This window comes from Pseudonaja textilis, chromosome 12, assembly GCF_049901715.1.
Source record: "Pseudonaja textilis isolate UNSWEBS1 chromosome 12, rPseTex1.2, whole genome shotgun sequence".
Classification (NCBI taxonomy): domain Eukaryota; kingdom Metazoa; phylum Chordata; class Lepidosauria; order Squamata; family Elapidae; genus Pseudonaja; species Pseudonaja textilis.
The window spans coordinates 6,122,564-6,145,439 of record NC_142001.1 but is presented as its reverse complement, the minus strand read 5'-3'; the positions used below and the strand labels follow the sequence as shown (position 1 = coordinate 6,145,439).

Below are 22,876 nucleotides of genomic sequence, written 5' to 3'. Positions count from 1 at the left end.
CTTTGAAGAAGTTTCGCTTTTCATCCAAGAAGCTTCTTGGATAAGAAGCTAAACTTCTTCCAAGAAAGACCAGAAAGTTCAATTGGCTCTTGAAAAAACACCTTTGGGACAACCAAGACCTGGATGACTGTGAATCTCCATAGAGATAAGCTATAAACATGATTTATTAGCATTTAGAATTGCATCCTCTATGCCTTTGCGCTGTAATTCTTGTCTTGTTTGTTTATACTGACAGTCCAGTTTGGATGAGGCTGTAATAAAAATGGATCTTGTCCTTTTGTCAAGTTTACCTAGTGTCAAGCATCCAGAAAGTATCCATGATATCAATCACTCCAAGACGTTATCTCTCCAATTGATTTATTAGGAACAGATCTGGCATGTTCAAGAGCAATTTCCCAAGTGAAAGTTTTTTGGGCGGGTTACACAGAACCCACTTTCTCTCCTCCCACTTCTATACTTCATAAATCACGAGAACCAATTAACTGCAACTGGAAATTCTTAATATGACACACAGAATAACCTTGAACTTTTCAACTCCTCTAACTCTCTAAAAAAAATGTGGTAGCTGAATTTCAAAGCTGACACCTAGGAGTAAATCCCTATTGAATTCAGACTCAATTCTGGATAAACAAGCAGAAGGTTTAGCTCTAAGAAGGTTTTAGCTTCAATGTATGTTTTCTAATTGCAACTAGATTTTTTTCTTGTAGTAAGATAATGTCGATGAGACAATCATATGGTGCGTGTATATTTCTGTAGGACAAAGTTGACTTGGCATACCCATTTGTATGAAATGGAATAAAAAGAAATATTAAAAGTTTTGCTAAGATAGCTTTTCAGAAACAAATCTTCATGAGCACAAGCCATAGAAAAATTCTGAATCTAAATGTTGCTTAAATAGAGCAATCAACTGTGGCTCATTTAAGGTGCAGTTTAATTAAATGGAAAAAAGAAATAGAAAATGGTGAAACATGGTGAAGCAACAAAAATTGGTTACTTTCCGTTTGGGTACTTTGAAAAGGCTTAGCAAAACTTGGATTCTGTTTTGCAATGGAAAGTTTTGGTTAGTCTAATCTTTCGTTTAGCATTAATATAGAATGATCAACCAAGAATGCAGAGAAATAAGTGAGATGGAAAAGTATGCATATGTATAATTTATTGTTGATAAATTGCATGGATTCTTTATATTTTTGTGAATATTTCACTGACAAGCTGTAAACTGTGAGTATCAACTCAAGTCATTTTATCCTTTATCCACTATTTTGGAAAAGAGTATAGATCAGGATGGATATCATAAACCTATTATAGAATTGGTTTCACCAGAAACAGTTGATAGCTACGTTTTAAGTATTAAAAGAAATACATAGTAAATATATCTTTGCATTATATTCCAGTGTTTTAATAATAGTATTGATAATAGCATCACTATTAGTGTCACTAGCAGGATGAATTAACATGAGCAAAAGGAACATTATCTTTGAATTGATCTGGAATCCTATGATGATTTGTTGTCAATAAAGCAGTTTCTAAGATATTTTTTTAAAATTTTGCAATCTAGCCTATATAAGCCAAATGATAGTTCCTAGGCATTTTCGGCCATATCATGCTTAGCATAAATAAAATTTGGTTAATCCCACTCAGGATGATTACAACAGAAATTCCTGGCCTCTTGTCTTAATGGCAATGCAAAAGAAATTGGTTTTAGTTCAAATCTGCAAAGACAGTTAAGCTTCATAAAATGAACCTTTTCTTCCCAAGAACCTCAAAAATAGTGGATCTGTTAAGATCCTTTCTTATACCCGAATAAATCATACAGTATTGGAGAGCTTAGATCAGGGGTCTCCAACCCTGGCACTTTAAGCCTGGCAGACTTCAACTCTCAGAGTTCCCCAGCCAGCTACCTAGGGAATTCTGGGAGTTGAAGTCCTCCAGGCTTGAAGTGGCCAAGGTTGGAGATCCCTGACTTAGATAACCATTTTCAAGATCACTGGAACAAGTTCAGCTAGTCCTCAACTTTTGACCACAATTGACCCCAGAATTTCTGTTGCTGAGACATTTGTTAAATGAATTTTGCCCCGTTTTTTTTAACTTTCTTGCCACAGTTCATTGCAGTTGCTAAATTAACTAGCACGGTGGTTAAGTGAACTGGCTTCCTCATTGGCTTGGCTAATCAGATGGTCATGAAAGGGGATCACATGACCCTGGGACACTGCAATGGTAATAAATATGAGCCACTTGCCAAGCATCCAAAGTTTGATCATGTGACCACGAGGATGCTGCAACAGTCATGTGAAAAACTGTTGTAAGTCAAGGTTTACCTGTACCGCTAGTTGTTTCAACCAGATTATCCTTCTGCAGCCAAGTCAGTGAAATGGTCACAAAAATAGATACCTTTGTTGTTTACCTGAAACTAACAGATATTGAGCCTTGCTCAGTAGAATGTCAACCAAGGTTGACTTTGACAAGTTGTAGCAGCCTTATCACCAGAATAAGTTGTATATCTAAATTATTTTGTCTAGAAACACATGGTATGTTTTGATGTGGGGGGAGAGGGGGTTGTCTGTGCATGCACGTTTGCAACCTGTAAATACAAAATATGCTGGTGAGATGGGTTTTCTCTGTGTACTATCAGCTCATGAATGCTAATTCTAACTAGTCGTCTTGTTTTGCACTGTTATATCTCATATCTTCCCCCTAACAACGAACATTGGCCTTTGGTGAACTCTGACTCTTCCAGGTCCTCCAGGTTAGATTCTTAACTTGGCTACAGTTTGTTTGACTGTATTGGTTGCTTGACAATGTTATTTTGCTGTTAACTTAGATCCTGGTTGCATAAGATATAACAGTTAATCATGATTTAACATTACCCCATATTAACATAGACCTGTGTGGCCATAAAAAAATATCAGAAGCTTTCCGTATCATATTTTTGCTCATATCCAAATTTAAACCAGTCCATGGTTAGCTTGAACTATGCTTTATTGAACAAATCAACTTCAAAACATCTCTTATGGGAACACAGCTATCAGGTATGAAAGATGAGGTTCATACCTGAAAGTCCAAATAAACTGATTTATTGTTACATAGCCTATGCACAGGAATGTTCTCAACTAACAGGACCTGCTTGGAGTTAGATATGGGTCAACAGAATTCAAGAGGATTGGACTTAGTTCACTTGTGACTACGTAGGATTTCTAGACTGATCCCTCTTTTAACTCCAACCCTAAGTTCTGTTACTCCTTGTCCTACAATGATGCATTGATTCATAATTCAGCCCACCTCCATTTTAGCCTTGTGCACATTATGCAAACTTTGAGAATGGGGACATTGGGTACTTTACAACAACCATACTTTACAAAGCTGGCTTGTTTCTGTTAACCATTGTTAAGCTTAGGTTCTGAATTCATGCCTTGTTCAATGTGGAACCTAAACAGTGAATTTGTTTTTCCTAATTCTGATGGGACTTTTGCATTTAATTGCAACTTGAGGAGGGGGGGTTGTTAAACAGAATCTTGTGGTGTTTTAAGAACTGTGATTATACTTTTCTTATACTGTTCTTAATGTTCTTAATATTTCTGTTCACATGATATAATAATTACCAGACCTTTTGTTGTTGTTACCTCAACAATTTTCCAGTTGGTATTAATTTTTCAGTCTTTAAAAGTCAAGCTGAATTTGGTGGATTATTACCTCTTGATTACATGCGATCTCTTCCTTCTACTTCTATGGTTGAAAACTTTTCATGAGATCAACATTCCCTTCAATCAAACTTTTTTAAAAAAAACAACACTTAAACTAATTAGTTAATTTAAGAAAATCATATTCATCTTCAGGACAGGCACCCAGTTAATTCATTGTCCAATTCCTGGCCATCTCAGTTGAATATTATAGGAATTCACCCCCAATGCATCAGGAGGATATCACATCGCCAAATTCTGATTTGTGTTCTTGTAGTATCTACATTCCGCCATTCTGCAGTAGAATGTGTTTAAAACGTAAAAAGCACTATCTACTTTTATCTCATTTTTTTTTATTGAAGATGCCAAAGACCTGTTCTATTTAAACTATTAATGGTCACCTTCCATTTGTTGAAATGCCTGGAATGAATGAATGAATGAATGAATGAATGAATGAATGAATGAATGAATGAATGAATTGGCTTCAGCAAAAGGAGGAAGAACTAAACTAATATGGAAAGATTGCGTCAAAGAGGAACTGTTCCTTTTCTCCTCCCCCCATGCCCATTTTCTTTATCTTCATCAATATTATTTCACTAATAATTATGGGCTGGTTAGTCCCCATTTTTGTCTGGTGGTTTTAGAAAGAGGTTTCCTAGATGGCCAATTGTTGGGTTTGTTGACCAGAACCCTCACCCTAAATCCTTTTTATGGCAGTTCTGAACTCCCTCTAGTTGCCAACCATAGTTTCCTACAAATTCTGTAGGAATATATACAACTCTGCTTAGAAGATCCAAATTTCCTTTGCAATCCAAGGATTCTATAAATACATCTCAAGAGGAAATGTTACCATCATGGTATGGGGCCTCTAATTTTGTTAGTACCACAATCCCTTTCCATAATGTCCCCCCAAAAACCCACCAGTGTTCCCTCCTCCTGGCCATTCCCCATGTAGAATAAAACTAATAAAAGAATACTTGATCTCAGCCCAAAGGCTAAGAAATTTAGCCAATTGAATTCAATAAGAAAAGGTCAAATGGGCCTTGGACAATCGATGCTCAAAAACTAAGGCACCAAAGCATTATAAATGGATGTAGCATAACCACAATTGCCCACCACTCCCAACAGCTGGGCAGGTCCTTCCTTGGCTGGGCTTCACCTTGAACATAAAATGTCCCACAGACATAAAGGACGTGATCTTTCGGCCCAAGACCGCACAGAGGAGAGTGCTGATTCTAAAGAGAGCGACGCTGTACTAACACACCAATTCTGTATTGCCACTTGAAGGTCTTCCTGGGCCTGAAGGACCCCGTGGACCACCCGGGATTGGGGGAGTGAAAGGAGAAAAAGGAAACCCCGGCCAGACAGGTCAGCCCGGACTTCCTGGACTAAAGGGAGACCAGGGAGCACCTGGACAGATGGTAAGCGAAAAATGGGAGAGGGCAGAAAGGTGGTTTTTTAACACATCGGAACCAAGCGAGGTTGGGGGAATTTTAAACCCCTTTGAAAACAAATCCCGTCCACTTAGGTGCTATTTCAGTCTAAGCCTTGGAATGTTAGTTGTTAATTAGTTGTTTATCTGGAAGGGTAACTTCATAAGAGAGCAAGCAGAACAATCGTAGGAGGTCGGAAAATAGACTAGAAGGACAGATATTTTCAGAAGCACCATTATCAATTCATTCTGCAGGACCACGTGGTTCAGATATTCAGGTCTCTTCTACTGTCTGGATATCCCAGGATTGCTTGAAAAGTAACAGAAGCATAGGCGTCTCCATTATTTGGATCAGAAGCAGACGTTCAGTTCGGTTGTGGACACATTCCATGTATTTGGCCCAGTGATGGGATTCAAATTTTTTACTAACAGCTCTGTGGGCGTGGCTTGGTGGGCATGGCAGGGGAAGGTTACTGCAAAATCTCCATTCCCTCCCCACCCCACTAACCTGCTTTCCAGCTCCGTTCTCCTGTGCAGCGTAGCAAAAGAAGACCCAGCCGATCAGCTAAGACGCCGGAGGCAGAGAATAGACAGGGGCGGGGCCAGTCAGAGGTGGGATTCTCCCAACTACTCAAAATTTCCACTACTGGTTCTCCAGAACTGGTCAGAACCTGCTGAATGCCACCTCTGATTTGGCAGCATCTGAAAGAAGCCACCCATATAATACATGTTTTTTTGTTGTTGTTAATGAGGCAGCAATGTATAATTTGCACTAGATCTAAAAGGACCTTTACCTTTTCAGAGCCAAAGAGTACCCTCCCCTGGAGGCTGAGGTGTAGGTGCTCTTCTGATGGAGCCCATCAAAACATATTTTTCAAAGGATAAGCATCAAGCGTGACTGCAGTTAGGTTGATTGCAACATGGTGGCTCTTGACCACAGCCATTAAGCAGTATATCCTGGCTTGGTGCTTCAGTATCAAAGAACACCCTTGATGGCTGATGAGAACTCACCTAACCCATATTGCTTATCCAACTTTTTTCCCTCACGGAGGAATTCCCCGTTGACCATTAAGACATGCTTTCCTTTGCTTCTTCACTGCCTTGCTTTATTTCCCTTTGATATTCTTTGATGATGGAAATACTAACCGTTGTTGTGACGACACAGGGTGAACCTGGACATCCAGGCCTGAACGGGATGAAGGGAGACTCAGGTGTTCCAGGAGCACCAGGATTTCCAGGTATTCAGAACAATATTTGCCCTGTGCTGGTTGGTTATTTGAGATCAACCTTGGAAAACCTTCTTCGTGGTTTTATCTATTCTATGGAGCTTAGCTTTTTTGCTCTAGGTCAGCAAATCCAAACCCATAAGTTTGAGAATAACCAGGATGAATACTGCCTACTTTTCACCCTAAAACCTCAGAGAAAAAGAGCAATAGAGTTTTTTAAATATCAGCAATTCCATGTTTAAAAATTGCATTTGCAACCTATTGTAATTGAGAGGTTATTAGAAGATTCCTCTTGCTTAAGGTCTATGCCCTTATGAAAGTCGAAATGATAGGCCATTTCTTTGTGTCTTGCATTTTTTTCTTAACACTTTGGCCTTTTTACTGAGTTCTCTCACCAAATGTAGTTGGCACAATCTTAGTTAGCTCAATGGGCCCCAATAAAGGTGGTTAGGGGGCCCATGAAGTCCATAAATTAGGCATCCCTCAGTGAGATAAATGACATTTGAGAAATTTATGTATGCATGACATCTCTCCTATCAGAGAGTAGACCAAAAAAACATTAGTGAAACTATTAAGCAGAGAGTAGAGTAGAGTAGAACAGAACAGAACAGAACAGAACAGAACAGAACAGAACAGAACAGAATAGAATAGAATAGAATAGAATAGAATAGAATAGAATAGAATAGAATAGAATAGAATAGAAATCTTTGTTGGTCAAGTGTTGGTCAAGGATTTGTCTCTGGTACATAAGCTCACATGTACATATAAACAGCAAGTAATAGATAAAATCATAGGCTCTTCATGTCTACCCTGTATTAACTTGTGTGGGTTTTGGCTTTTCAGGTATGAAGGGACCTCCTGGACCTTTGGGACCTTCTGGCCCTGGAGGAGACCCTGGACCCCCTGGCTCCCCAGGTAGGAATTCTGAGATTAATCTTACAGAGGTTGGCTTCCATTGTTGCTTTCTAAAATATATTCCTATTGTTTCCTTTAAAAAAAAACCCAAGGTAAAATAAAATGGTTTCACAGCAGTGAAAATTGGCCACATGCTACATCTAAATCGAGTGAATTTAGCAGTTCTGGAGGAAAGTTTCATAAGATGGCCAGTCAAGCCAAGACTATGTCGATCTGGGGGATTTGAGTAAGTCAAACATGTGATTTTGAGAAACTGTCAGAAAAGAGCTATATTACTTTAGGTAGCCCAAAAAATCAGTCTGGAAGTACCTTTAAGTCTATCTACTTTTTATTTGAAAGCATCGCTTTTGTGAGCTAGAGATTATTACTTCATCAGAGGCAATGAGTGGTTTGACTGATGCGAGATTTAAATATGGGGTGAGCCTTCTCATGATCTCTAGTTGTGCATTGTTTTGTTTTAATTTTATAAATTTTTATTAAACAAAAAGAAAACATTTAAAAACAGTGGACATGGTGTAATCATCCTGACACACCTATTTGTCATACATAACTATTTCGGATGGCAAGTAATACATATTTACATAATATATACATTTATATATTACAACAATTCTGTATATTCCTAATCTATTATCTTAACATCCTTATCTCATTTTAGTTTTGATTTTGTCCTTCCTTTTTCCCAACCAATGGAAAAATGTATCCCATACTTTATAATATTCAGTCTCATCTTTAATTTTTAATTCCAACATTAGTTTATCCATTTCTGCGCATGTCCATATCTTTTTAATGATCTCCACTTCTTCTGGAATTTCCTTGAGTTTCCAGTTTTGAGCATAGACTAGTCTTGCAGCTGTAATCACCTGTATTATTTAGATACGTCATTTCTTTATTGTACCTCTCTATGTTAATTCCCAATAGAAAAGTTTATATTCGAGTTTGATTTCGCCCATTTCCTCTAACCAACTCTGAATTTTGTGCCAAAAATCCTGGGCTTTCCTACAAATCCACCATATATGATAATACAATCCATTTTCCAGTTGTGCATTGTTGATGTAGTTTAGTGATTCTCAGCTGTTTCTTCACCACAGACCCCCTTTTGTGGCCTGGGCCCCCAAGACTTAATTCAATATTTAAATCATAACATTTCTTCAAGCCTTCGTGGACCTCCTGTGACATCATATCCCTCCAAAGGTCCACGGACCACAGGTTGAGAACCACCAATGTAGGTCATTTAGTCCAACCTGTTCCTTTGATGTAGGGGAACTAATACATGATCAGCAAATAATATATGGGGTCTTATTAGAGGCCATTATCAGTATCAGATTCTTTCACTATCGAAGGGCACGTTCTTGAAGAGATCATGTTCTGAAGTGGGACATATGACCAGCAGTGAGTGGGAACACCCAGTCTTTCTCTAACACTCCCGTTTTCTTCTTTCTGGCATCTTCTTCTCTCCCAGATCACACTTACAAAGCTCTGAACTAATCTGAGGCATAAGAATGTCATGAAATTCCATGACATGAAATTAGCCTCCAAGCCACATTTGACTCAAGGGCTTGATGGTGAAGTTCTTGAGAGGTTCGTCTGGAATCTACTCTTTCATAACTGATGCTGTTGGGTTTAGCCTTGTGCACCGGGGAAAGTGGCACGTTTCCGGCATTTGAAGAATGTTCACCTGGTTTCTGTCAGCTTTTTCAACTTACAAACTAAACATGCTCCATTCTTTCAACAACTTCTCACAGGACTCATTTTTCACACCAAAAATGTTGCCTTTATCCACAGGCATTCTGGTTTTCAAAGATGGCAGCTGACAATATTTTTCTTAAGAGTCAGGAATCTTATAGCAAAATATCTCTCTCTCCCTCCCTCCCTCTGTCTCCCACCCTTTCTCTGTCTTTCACTCTCTATCACTTTCATTCTCTTTCTCTTTTTCTTTCTCTGTTTCACTCTCTAGCTCTATTTCATTCAAGTTCTCTTTTTCTTATTCTTTATGTTTCACTCTCTAGCTCTTTCTGTCTTTTTCTCTCTGTTTCACTTTTTAGCTCTGTTTCACTTTTTCTCCTTCTCTTCTCTCTCTCTCTCTCTCTCTCTCTCTCTCTCTCTCTCTCTCTCTCTGCTTCAACTCATTTACTTCATGCTTGACAAGGAAAGTGCTTGTTAAAATGCAGATGCTAAATCTAACCAACAGAGATGGATAATCAAAAGTCTACTGGTTCCCTTCTTCCCCAACTATAAATCACAACAAACAAAGCAAGATTTTACTTGGTAGCGAAAGCAGTTTTTCCAAAACCATTGACTGGTGTGTATGGATTTCAACGTTTAGCAACTCTTAATGCAGATCCTTCCCATAATATCCTTTTAGCTTAATCTGCACATGAACTATTGTATCATAATCTCAGCAATTCCAGATCCAATTTTCATGGTTATAGATTGAATGCAAGCAGGAATTGTGCAATAAACTTCCCACTCACTAAGTAAGCAGGCCATCGGTCAGTTTTTACCTTTTGACTGCCCAACTTGGGTTGACAAAGGCTCTGGGGATGAAAGGAGTTTTGCTCCAATACAACTTTAATTGGGGGGATACTAGCCTAGTCCAAGTGCATTTAGGAAAATAGGAATATACAAGTTGTCTTTGACTACAATTGAGCCCAACATTTATGTTGCCAAGCAAGACAGCTGCGAAGTGAATTTTGCCCCGTTTTACAACTTTTCTTCAACTGTTGTTAAGTGAATCATCACAGTTGTTAAGTTAGTAAAAGGGTTTTTAAACTTCCCCGTTGACTTTGCTTGTTAGAAGGTCACAAAAGGGGATAACATGACCTGGGATGCTGCAGCTGTCATAAATATGAACCAGTTGCTTAAATGTCTGAATTTTGGTCATGTGACCAAGTGACCAGGGGGATGCTGCAATGGTCGTAAAGATGAAAAATAGTCATATGTCACTTTTTCCAGTGCTGTTGTAACTTTGAACGGTCAGTAAATGAAAGATTGTAAATCAAGAACTACCTGTAGTTGTTTCCCATTCGGCGAGGTTCTTCATTAGTTGCCAGAACACTAAATTGGCAATGAGATTTGCCCCTGTTGTTCTCTTGTTTCTATTGCTGGGCACTGAGGTTTTCAACTTTCATCTTAGAAAAAGATAATACAGGTGTCCTCAGCTTATGACCACAGTGAGACCAGAATTTATGTTGCTAAGCAACATAGTTGTTATGCTAGGTGTCATTCTTTGTTTATGATGGATAGGACTCAGGAAGAAGAGAAATAAACGCTTCCAAGACCAACAAAGTCTTAAAATAACAGAGAAAATGCAAATCGTGGACTTGGTCTAGATCAGACCGAATATCCGAATATTGCCAAGTATAATTGGTAGCTAAAATCAGTGTCTATCTTTTGTTCCAGATGTCAAGTATATAAAAAGCAGAGTGTTTGGTAGAATAAGAATAGCAATAGCAGCAAGTTTAGCTATGACTCAGGAGTCTTTTCTGTAAGCATCTGGCCTTCTCTGAACTTAGGAAACTTTGGGATGTCATAAAACAAAACTGATTATTGATGGAATTCATTGTGGGTATGTTTATATATCAGATCATATATCCTTTGTCCTTATCAGTACCAAGCAGGATGCAAAGCCTAGAACAGATAAGCCAACCTCTGCTCTAACTCGGTCTGAAAAAACAATTTTGAGACCAGGATGAGACCAATCCACCTTCTGCTGGTGGCATGTCATAATGCTAGATACCATGTTGTATTCCATCCTTTTTCATGAACCACCTGATGAGTCAATGATTTAGATTCTCAACTTTCTCTTTATCCTAGGTGCTCCAGGGATACCTGGTTCAGCTGGACAAACAATTGTGGTTAAAGGTGATCAAGGGCCACCTGGTCCTCCAGGGCAGCCTGGAATGAAAGGTCTGCCTGGACTCCCAGGGCCTCCAGGTTTGCCAGGTAAGTTCTTTCTGGACAGGTAGCAATATGGAGGAAAGCCATTAGATAGCTGTCTTCTGGCATTCAATTATAAAGTAATCTTGATAGAATCTTTGCAAGCGATCTAAACAAATTCATTCCACAAAATTCATCCCTAGGTTCAATTGGCCCTCCTGGTGACATTGGACGGGATGGTCTTCCTGGTTTTGATGGTCCAGCCGGACGTAAAGGGGAGAGGGGACTCTCAGGCCAGCCAGGTAAAGTGAAGGTATCATTTCTGTTGATGGGAACGGGGAAGAAGAGAGTGTCAAGCAATGAAGAGAGACATAGATCCACTCTCGTTTCGGGGTTCCACTGCATATCCAGAAAGATCAAAATCTTTGGAAGATTTTCTTCAGTTTTATTGCCAGCAAATAAAAGGCAGAATGGCGTCAGAACCAAGGGCAAGGCACACCTTGTGTCCAATGTCACAGCGTGTCTTGCTTCAGCTGTGTCAGGATAGGACGCAAAGCCTCTGCAGCTGATCTTAAGGGAAGTCTATCCAAAATTGGTCCTGGAGAATCTGTGTCAACTTTGGGCTTGCCCGGCCTATTTGGAAGGCTGCTTGTTTAGAGAGTGCAGGTTTGCACCTGTCCATCTGTCAAGAGATGTGATTGACTCTGTTCATCCTACACAAACAGGTCTTCGTGGTTCACAAGGACCTCCTGGCCCTGATGGATTGCAAGGTCCCCCGGGACTCCCTGGAACAGGTTCAGTTGCCCATGGATTCCTTATAACTCGTCACAGCCAAACCACCGATGCCCCCTTCTGCCCACCAGGAACCAGCCAGATCTATGATGGATTTTCCCTTCTCTATGTGCAAGGAAATGAGAGAGCTCATGGGCAGGATCTGGGTAAGGCTCTGTGCTTGCTATGGGTTTTCTTTTTTCTTTTTTTAATTAATGAAGATGGCATCGGAGGCCACCTCTGTTATAATCATAATTCGTATCTCAGTTCTTTTTGTGCTTTTTCTTTACAGTTTGGACAGGTATTTTGGGGACGCAGTGGCTTGAGTTTTCTTCTCTCAGTGCATCCATGAGAGTCTTGCAAAATAAATCCCTTAAATCTGGGTGGGGTCTGTACCTAAAGCCCCTGGTCTTCCTCATCCCAGGCCATTTGATCATCCATTGAGATGGCCTCTGCATCTCTGGAAGCAGGGTTTGAGGAGCATCTCCTGGAGTAGAACCATGAAAAATGGGAAGGTGGTGTTAAGACCCTTGGTTGTAATGTTGCCCAACCTGGCATTCTGTACATCCACTGGGACTACAACTCCTTGGCTAGGAATTATGGGAGCTGTAGTCTTAACATAGTTATGGTGTGCCAGATTGAGAAGACCTAGTCTCCTGACATAGAAAGAAAAGGAGGGGATTCACATTTGGGGGGGTGGGGGTGGCTGATAGATGAATAACACATCCCATCTCCACCCCTGCTCATCCTACTCCCTCCCTCCTCATCTTTTAGCTAGGACTGTGTATTGCGTTTTGTATTTTTGTAGTATTTTATTTATAGAGTGTTATCTTTATAATATTGTGAGCCACCCAGAGTTATCTTGTGGTAGACATCTGGAAAGGAAGAAAGGAAGAAAAGGAAGAAAAGAAAGTAAGAGAGGGAGGGAAAGAGAGAGGGAGTGAAGGGAAGGGGCTTTTGGAGGTTGAAGGAGGGGAGGGAAGGGAAGAAAGGAAGGCAGGAAAGGAAGGAAGGAAGGAAGGAAGGAAGGAAGGAAGGAAGGAAGGAAGGAAGGAAGGAAGGAAGGAAGGAAGGAAGGAGAATGGGAAGGAAGGAAAAAGGAGATGAGAATAGGAAGGAAGGAAGGAAGGAAAAAGGAGATGAGAAAAGGAAGGAAGGAAGGAAGGAAGGAAGGAAGGAGATGAGAATGGGAAGGAAGGAAGGAAAAGGAAGGAAGGAGATGAGAATGGGAAGGAAGGAAAAGGAAGGAAAAAGGAGATGAGAATAGGAAGGAAGGAAGGAAGGAAGGAAGGAAGGAAGGAAGGAAGGAAGGAAGGAAGGAAAGGAAAGGAAGGAGAAAACGTGTTTCATCTCTCATTCCTATGAATGGCATCTTTTGTTTGTTAGGCACTGCTGGCAGCTGTCTCCGCCGTTTCAGCACCATGCCCTTCATGTTTTGCAACATCAACAACGTCTGTAACTTTGCATCTAGGAACGATTACTCTTATTGGCTTTCCACACCTGAGCCGATGCCAATGAGCATGGAGCCACTAACTGGAAAGAATATACAACCTTTTATTAGCCGGTGAGCAAGAAACTCTTAGGTTTTGAGTAGGAGATAAAAAAAGTCAGGCGTGTCCTACACTGGTTTTTCTCATCCCTCTATACGATGATGCTGATGTTGAACAAGGGAAATCAGTGGTACAAAACTACAAGATGCGTTTTATGTAGGATACACCGTTATATATAAAATAAAGCATTTTTTGTGTTTTGAATGGAAAGGTTCCAATTCCAGGTAGGGTGAATTCTTAAAAAGCTGAAGGCAGATCTTAAGTTCCAATATGAAAAAGCAGCTACATTTCCATATAGAACTCAAGATTCAATAGTAAAAGAGCAGTTAACAGAATGACAGGGTAATAGAATGACAGAATAACTGAAAGACTAACGGAGTTGGAAGGAACTTTGGAAGTCTTCTAGTCTAAACCCCTGTTTAAGCAGGAGACCTTGGCTTATATCAAGGGTTGGGAACCTTAAACACACAAAGAACGATTTGGACCCGTTTCCCACAGAAAAGGAAATACCGGGAGCCAATAATTCAACCACCGGTGTGACTGGGTGGGCGCAGCCAATTTGACATCACTCACTCCCACCCAGTCACCTCCTGCTCTGGAATATGGAGCAAGTCTCTATCCCCCACCATCCCCCTTACCTTCTCAGGCCAGGCAAGGAGTGACAGGGAGGGGCCAGCCAGTGGTGGCAGCTGCAGTAGAGGACCGAAAGAGCCACATGTGGCTCCAGAGATGCAGGTTGCAGACCCCTGGCTTATACCAATCTCAGATAAATGGTTGTCCAATCTCTTCTTGCAAACCTCCAGGGATGGAGAACTCATGACTTCTTGAAGCAAATTGTTCCACCGGTTAATTGTTCTGTCAGGAAATTTATCCTTAATTCTAGTTGGTTTTCTCTTTGATTGGTTTCCATCCATTGCATGTTGTTCTGCCTTCAGGTACTTTGTGGAATGGGAGATAGATATTGGAAGATTGCTATCCAGTCAACCCTAGTCCTTCTTTTCACTAAATTAAAGTTACCCGGGTTTTGCAATCAATCGTCATATCTTTTTGCCTCCACCCTCCTAATAATCTTTGTGGCTCTTCTCTGCACTCTTGCTAGAGTCTCAACATCTTTTTTATATCATGGCTACCAAAACTGGATGCAGTATTCCAAGTGTGGTCTTACCAAGGCATTATAAGGCAGTATTAACACTTCATGAGATCTTGATTCTATCGCTCTGTTGATGCAACCTAGGAGGACTGAAAGTCCTCAAAACATTGTGTTCGTCTTTCCCTAACCCCAAATTAACTTGTGGAGCTTTACGAGATGTAGCTTAGAATCAGGGATTGAAATGATGGCTCTTCAATTCTTAATTGCCACAATACTTGGAAGGCTACAGTCCAGCAGGATCAGAATAACAGAACAGGAGTTGGAAGGAATCTCCTACTCAGACAGGAGGCCCTATGCCTTTTCAGACAAATGGCTGTCCGGTCTCTTCATTATCTCCAGTAGAATGCAGTTTCCTGCCCTTAGCTTAGGCACATTTAAAAGAGAGGTTATCAACCAATTTCTTAGAGAAATAATTTATGAGCTGCTATTAACCTTCATGGTTCAATGGAGCCTTCCTGACTGGAGACGGGATCACCGAATACCAACGGATGAGGAGAGCAAATTGGAGGACATTTCTGAATGTGTATCTTGCTTATAAACTTTCCTGGAACTTCTGGTTGGCCGATGGATGAAACAAGTTGCTGAACGATTACTCCACTGTTACCGTTTTCAATCTTTTCATACAGCTTCTTCTCCCGTCTTTTCACCCTACTTCCTTCTTTAGTTGCACAGTCTGTGAAGCTCCCGCGATGGTCATAGCAGTCCACAGCCAGACCATCCAGATCCCATCGTGTCCACAGGGCTGGAACTCGCTCTGGATCGGATATTCGTTCATGATGGTATGTGGTCACTAAATGTTTGCGCAATAACAACTCAGGTGACTGTAAGTCCATCCAGGCCCAGAGAACCAGGAAAAGTGGAAAAAAGGATGAGGAAGAAAGGAAACCCTTATCCTAAAAAAAATATGGGGAGTTTTGGAAATGACCTTAGAATAGGAATCGGAGGCCTGTGGAAACCATTGCTGCAAAAATAAAAAAAAATAAAAAGTCCAGAGAGGTGGGAGATCATTAAAAGGAACTTTCAAGGCCAGACTTTCAAGATTCTGTTGTTACAGGTAGTCCTCTACTTACATCCATTTATTTGATGATTGTTCAAAGTTGCAACAGCACTGAGAAAAGTAATTTATGACTGTTTTTCACACAATAACAATTGCAGCCTCCCCACAGACTAAAAGATCAGGTGTTTGGCAAAAGGTATTCTTCATCTTGGCAACTATCTATGTTCTGGATGGTTTACAACAGAGGTCTCCAAACTTGGCAACTTTAAGACTTGTGGACTTTAACTCCCTGAATTCAGGGAGTTGAAGTCCACAAGTCTTAAAGTTGCCACAGTTGGAGACCCCTGTTCTAGTCCAACTCCTGCTCAAGCAGAAGACCTTATGGCTGTCCAGTTTCTTCCTGAAAACCCCCAGTGATGGAGCAACCCACAACTTCTGGTGGCAAACCATTTTTTTCCGTTTCCTGGGTTTGCACAATGCCTCCAGCTATCAACAAATGGAATGGATCCCCTGCTGAGCCATTGAAAGACAAAAGAAACCCCCAACTAGCCAAGTTTAATACTAACTGAGCTTAGCACATTTTGTGAAGGCAGGCAGCCAGGTCCCCTATGGCTTTACCTTGTGCGATCTCATTTATTTTCTGAAATTTAGTTAATTTGTTGTTACGAGAAAGAAGCATCAAGGTGAATGCTAGGAAAACAGTTTCTAACACTAAGAGTGACTGGATAGTGGAACCAACAAAGAAAAGGAATCACCTCTTTCCCTCCAATTTTAAGACCCCCCCCAGAGTCACTGATTGAGATGGGCAACTCTAGAAATAAGACCTATCCCGAAAATAAGCCCTAGCACGTGTTGTTGTTTTTTTACTGAAGGAGGAAGGGAGGTGTGTTCAAGTCTAGGCTATCAGCTATCAACCTAGGTGGCTTTAAGAAGGATTCCTGGATGAACTAAGAGGTCAGATTTATGACCTCTATGGTTCTCCTCCAGTTCTAGGGTTCTATGAATGCCAATAGTTCCTAGGTGAAAAGAAAACAAATAATATCTGATAGAAATAAAACCAAAAATAAATATCAACTCTTACTTTGGGAATTCTACTTTGCTGGCTGAGGAATTCTGGGAATTGAAGTCCACAAGTCTTAAAGTTGCCAAGTTTGGGGACCCCTGGTTTACAATATGCTTGCTGGGGAATTCTTCAACTCTCTTGAAGTTGCTTGAGAAACACTGGCTTAAAGTGATCATTGATTGACCTACAGTGATTTGGTTTATTCTAGCACACCAGTGCTGGGGCAGAAGGATCTGGACAGGCCTTGGCTTCTCCTGGCTCGTGTCTTGAGGAATTCCGCTCAGCTCCCTTCATTGAGTGCCACGGCCGAGGGACCTGCAACTATTATGCCAATTCATATAGTTTTTGGCTGGCAACTGTGGAAATAGCAGAAATGTTTAAGTAAGTCTGCCTCTTCCTTTTTCTTAATGCACACATTGGGTACACACAGCGTTCTAAATTCTGTTTTCTTAGCTGTAGCTTCAGGTCACTCAGCAGACATTCATCATATAGTTTGAATAGCAGTAGCACTTAGACTTATATACCACTTTACAGTGCTTTACAGCCGTGATTCTAAGTGGTTTACAGAGTCAGCCTATTGTCCCCAACAATCTGGGTCCTCATTTTACCCACTTTGGTAGGATGGAAGGCTGAGTCAACCTTGAACCTGGTGAGATTCGAACCGCCAAATTGCAGGCAGCCGGCAGTCAGCAGAAGTAGCCTGCAGTACTGCAACTCTAACCACTGCACCGTTGAGGCTTATAACTTGCCGAACAAAATCCCAACCCAAAATTAATTAGGATACCAATAGAAGAGAATACTTGTACTCAGGGTTCAAATGAGGGGTCCTTGGTCCTGGGAAGTGAAGTCCACAAGTCTTAAAAATTGCCGAAATTGGAGTAACGGCTGGAATCCTGACAGCTGGACATCCCTAGCTTAGATGTTTTCTACCCCTACTTCAGAGGTGGTCTTCATCAGGTTCTGACCAGTTCTGGAGAACCGGTAGTAGAAATTTTGAGTAGTTCAGAGAACTAGCAAATTCCATCTCTTACTGGAGATTTTACATTTACCTTTCCCCTGCCACACCCACCAAGCCACGCCCACAGCACCGGTAGTAAAAAAAAACATTTGAATCCCACCACTGCCTTACTTTCCTTCAACTTACGATGCATTTCTTTGCATTTCTGTTACCAGTAAACCTCAGTCGGAGACTCTTAAAGCTGGTGACCTTCGGGCCCGTATTAGCCGATGCCAAGTTTGCATGAAGAGGACGTAATGCGTCAGACTTTTTGTTAAAAGAGAAACACCACAGCAACTGAGAAATCTTTTAATGCACTGTCCTTCAGCTATAATAATGGTGCTATTGTGGAAAAGGAGAAGAAGAAGAAGACGAAGAAGTTTGAAGAAGAGACACTCCCGTTAATGCAGATCTCAGTGCCTCTCCCTGAAGGAGAACCCCAGAACCAACGTGTTGCATTTTGGGGATTGGGGTGGGTTAGAAATGTGGCTACTAAACCAATTTATTAATTAAAGGAATCAGTTGAAGGAACTATGGAAAAGATAGTCAAGACATGGGAAGATTTTGAAGAAGTCAACCTTTTCCTGTAAGGACTGAAAATGTGCTCTTTGCCAAATTGACCACCCCCATAAACAAAGATGCCACCCCCCCCCCCAAAAGAAATAAAAACAATTCCTGTAAGGAGGAGACTGTGCTGTGCCAAGAACCCCCATTGTGGTGCTATCGATCCTACTGTATTCCCAGATTTTGATATGAAATGTTTAAACTTATTATTTTTTCCTTTGTAAGTAATGAAATGTGTATATTGTGTAAACACATTTTTTTAGTTTCCAACTTCTCCATCATTTAGACACAAGCCAGACTAAGCTCACTGACTTCACCAAAAGAAATCAACCCAACCTATATATATATATAAATATAAATATAAATATATATATATATATTAAAAAGCTGAGAAAGGTCAACTGAAAGGAGTCACTATTCTAAGTTAGGAAACTGTTTCTACAGATCTGTTTTCTTTTTTTCCCTCTCGCCTGCTCACTCACACTCGATCCCAGCGAACTACTACTGAGTTTTGAAAAGTTTTATTCCCTGGGTTTGGCTCACATTTTATTTGAAAAAAATGTATAATAATGTTGTAGCCTTTTAAAAGAAAACGGAGCTGTTAATTAATGTCTATATTGTATGCCACTCTCTTGATAATTTTATTTGTCCATAAGAGCAACAAAAAGCAGAAACATCATTTTAAAGGGTTTTAATTTCTCATATTCTGTGAAATATTAGATCAGCCTCCTTGCCAAATTGATCCCTTTCTTTTAGATCCTGTAATCTCTAGCTAAGAAACACCACTAACAGCCATGCTGATTAAGAATTGTAGGAATTAAGATCCAACTGATCAAAGGGCATCTGATGCAGGAAGACAATTTTATAGTCTTTTGTGAAGAAACAACAACTAAAAGTCATTCATTTGAATGACATTAATTTATGTTGGTTCAGCTGACCATACCTTCAAAGTATACAGGTAGCACAAAGTTTATAACTCTTATTCATATACACACAATGCACACCCAAATCCACTTTTCCCCAGACATAATGTCTAGTATTTTATCCAAATAACTGTACACTTTGAAAATCATTTTGACTGAAATAAAGTGAAAAACTAGTGAAGACTATTTTCGTTCATAGCTTGCTGCCCGTCAGATGTTCAGCACATTTTTTAGAATAGAATAGAATTCTTGATTGGCCAAGTGTGACTGGACACACAAGGAATTTGTCTTGGTGCAAATGCTCTCAGTGTACATAAAAGAAAAGATGCATTTGTCAAGCGTCAAGAATCATCAGGTACAACACTTCATAATAGTCACAGGGTACAATAAGCAATCTAATCATACTAGGAAACAATATAGATCATAAGAATACAAGTGACAAAGTTACAAGTGGGAGAGGATGGGCGACAAGGAGGGATGAGAAGATTAATAGTGATAGTAGTGCAGACTTTGTAAATGGTTGAACAGTGTTGAGGGAATTATTTGTTTAGCAGAGTGATGGCTTTTTGTATGAGTTATTGTGGTTCCTTCCAATGAAACCGCCCCCAAGTCAAACTTCTTATGAAAATCTTTCATGGTAATTATGGAGAACATTTTATACATGTTTGTACCAAACAGAGGTACCAAATAGGAATCAAACCAGATTCCTCCAATCTTGCTTAAGTAAAGCCGGCATTTGTATTCCTTCACTTTATAGAGGCTGAAGGGTTTGGGGTGTAACATTTTAGGGTGGAAGGATCCATCATTCATCATCACCACCACCACAACCATCATCATCATCTATATACAGGTAGTCCTTAAATTACAACAGTTCATTTAGTGACCGTTCAAAGTTACAACGGCACTGAGAAAAAGGACTTGTGGCCATTTTTCACACTTACAACCCTTGCAGCTTCCCCATGGTCATGATCAAAATTCAGGTGCTTGGCAAGTGATTCGTATTTACGACAGTTTCAGTGTCCTGGAAGTCATGTGATCTGCCTTTGCGACCTTCTGACAAGCAAAGTCAATGGGGAAGCCAGATTCACTTAACAACCGTGTTTCTAATTTAACAATTGCAATGATTCACCTAACAATGGTGGCAAGAAAAATCATAAAATGGAGCAAAACTCACCTGACAAAGGTTTCGCTTAGCAATCTAAATTTTGGGCTCAATGGTGGTTGTAAGTCGAGGACTACCCGTACTACTAAAACTCTCATATCTGTTTGACTGTTTGTAACCTTCAGTCAGGTGAGACAGTGCACCTTAGGGCAACAATTTTTGAACTGATGTACCTCATGTGGGCTAACTTACAGAATGTGTCCAAATCTGGAATTTATGACTCCTACAGGATTGAAATTTGGCAAAATTGTGGCACTTGAATGCTTGGCCTGCTAGGCTGCCGTGCCGCCACAGTCGGCCCTGGAAATGTGATCATGTCCAAAGCTCCCTGCCAGCTTCCCATAAAGTGTCAATGGGAAGGACAGCAGGAAATCAGAAGCTGCTTCTGCTCCCACTGAGATTTTACCCACCTGCAGTCAGACTGAGTCACTGTTTAGGTAAGGAATTACCTTGGATGCAATGACCCAGCGGGGCATAAGTTGTCTAGTACTTTAGAAAGTTGGGTGAGGCTGCAAGCATTCATGTTTTAGGACAGATTGTAGCCAGCAATATGAGTTAAGGAAGCAATTGTGAAATATGATAAGAAACATCGTTTTATTTGAAGGAATGGAACCTTGGAGCAGAGAAATGATCCTGACTCTATCTCAGGAATTCCAGGCAGTTCAAATGATTATAAAGGTTTATTGCAAGCTTAAGCGCTCTACAAGAATCTGAACTATGAATGATCGAAGAAAATTGGTGGTAGAGAAGGGTCAACGGAATTCAAGATGGGCTGGGCTTAGATCTCTTGCAGGCGCAAAGAGACTCGAGAACGGTGATGCATTGGACCCCTCCCTACGGGTCAACCTGGCCCACAGCAGGAATGTGGGTGGGGGAAGAGCTTCAGAGGGCCTCCTTAGGTTCTTGGGTTGTAAAAGGGTGGAGTAGTTGCAGACTTGGAAAAAATTAGCTTTACAATAAAGTAGAATTAAGTCATCTGGTCCTGTTTGCTGTCTTGTAAGGTTAACATCGGTCTTCCTACAGTGCAAGTACATCTCTCCCCTTTACAGCTCAAGAAATTAGGGAGGGTCTTTTCTGAACCTCCCAAGGCCATTCTCACCTATCATTGCAAGCTTGCTAACTGCTGCCACCTGCTGTAAGCCTCACATACTACCTCTATACACACTGACCTTCCTTCGACCCAATTCTGCACCTGCGTTATGGGCATGACAATGTGAAGGCTAAAGGACTCTTTGGAAAGGACAGGTGGAATTTCGGACTCATAAAAATTACCCAAATACCAAAAGTACTGCAAAAAGAGAGCCTGTTTGGTTTAGTGGTTAAGGCGGCAGGCTAGAATGTAGGAGATGATGAGTTGTAGTCAGGCCTTAGCCATGAAACCCAGCTGGGTGACTTTGAGCCAATGACCAAGAGGTGGTAACTTCTTGTCCTGCCTTAGGCACGAAAACCAGTTGGATGATTTTGGGCCATATCAATGGTGAGTTCTGGTCCAACCTTAGCCATGAAAACCAACTGGGTAACCTTTGGCCAGTCCCTATCTCTCAGCCCAAACCACTTCATGCAATTCTCATTGTGGGGAAAATAGGAGGAGGAAGATGTGTTGGTTATGCTTGCCTGCCAAGAATAAAGGCAGTGTATAAATGAATAAAGTAGAAGTAATGGAATAAAATAATAGATAAAATAATAAAAATGACATGAAATAATAAAATTAAATCAATAAAAAATAATGAAATAATGAAATATAAAAATAATAAAATACAATACTCAGGAAAAAGAAATGGCAGGGGACGAGCAAAGTAACAACCTAAGATGACTGTTTCTCCACAAGATGGCAGCATGTCCACAAACATGGTTGGGCCTGGTTGGAGCAAAGATGGGAAAATTGAGGAGGAGGAGGAGGAGGAGGAGGAGTGTTGTGGGTCAGTGGGAGCGACTTCAGTAACAGAGTTGGAAGGGACCTTTGGAAGTCTAGTCCGATCTCCTGCTCTCACAGGAGACCTCTACCATTTCTGATAAATGGCTTATTCTGTCTCTTCTTAAAAGCCTCCAGTGATGGGACACCCATAACTTCTGAAGGCAATTAACTGTTCTCACTGTCAGTTTACAGCAATTAAATGTTCTCCTCAGTTCTGGGTTGGTTAGTTTCCTTGGTTAGTTTACACCCATTGTTTCTTGTCCTGCCTACAGGTGTTTTGGTAAATAAGTTGGCCTCCTTGTGACAGCCCTTCAAGTATTGGAAGACTGCTATCACGTCACCCTGGTCCTTTTTTCACTAGAAGGTTTAAAGATGGCTTATGGATTCCTGAAGAACCCTGCTGAAACAGAGGAAAATGTAAAAAATAATCACAGATTTGTGGAGGTGTAGATGTACGCAACACCCCAATGCTTACAAGAGAGCTGTCTGGAGCCACCTCTTAAACCAGGGGTCCCCAAACTTGACAACTTTCAGACTTGTGGATTTCAACTTTCATAGCTGGCTGGAGTCTTCTGGAAGTTGAAGTCCACAAGTCTTAAAGTTGCCAAGTTTGAAGACCTCTGCTTTCAACCTCAGTGCATATCTTGTGAAGAAGGTT

The 22,876-nt window shown here is 40.6% G+C and overlaps 1 protein-coding gene across 1 annotated transcript in view; it reads left to right on the top strand.

The window, feature by feature from the left end:
- The window catches only part of COL4A5 (collagen type IV alpha 5 chain), a 118,724-nt gene extending 99,402 nt beyond the window's left edge, over positions 1–19,322 (top strand). The window contains exons 42-51 of the mRNA XM_087940929.1: positions 4,962–5,095; positions 6,272–6,344; positions 7,176–7,247; positions 11,064–11,192; positions 11,330–11,428; positions 11,852–12,064; positions 13,284–13,461; positions 15,262–15,376; positions 16,866–17,038; positions 17,831–19,322. Of these exons, the coding sequence (XP_087797055.1) occupies positions 4,962–5,095; positions 6,272–6,344; positions 7,176–7,247; positions 11,064–11,192; positions 11,330–11,428; positions 11,852–12,064; positions 13,284–13,461; positions 15,262–15,376; positions 16,866–17,038; positions 17,831–17,912 (1,268 nt within the window). The 3' untranslated portion in view covers positions 17,913–19,322. The remainder of the gene's footprint in view (positions 1–4,961; positions 5,096–6,271; positions 6,345–7,175; positions 7,248–11,063; positions 11,193–11,329; positions 11,429–11,851; positions 12,065–13,283; positions 13,462–15,261; positions 15,377–16,865; positions 17,039–17,830) is intronic.
- The last annotated feature ends 3,554 nt before the right edge of the window (positions 19,323–22,876 follow it).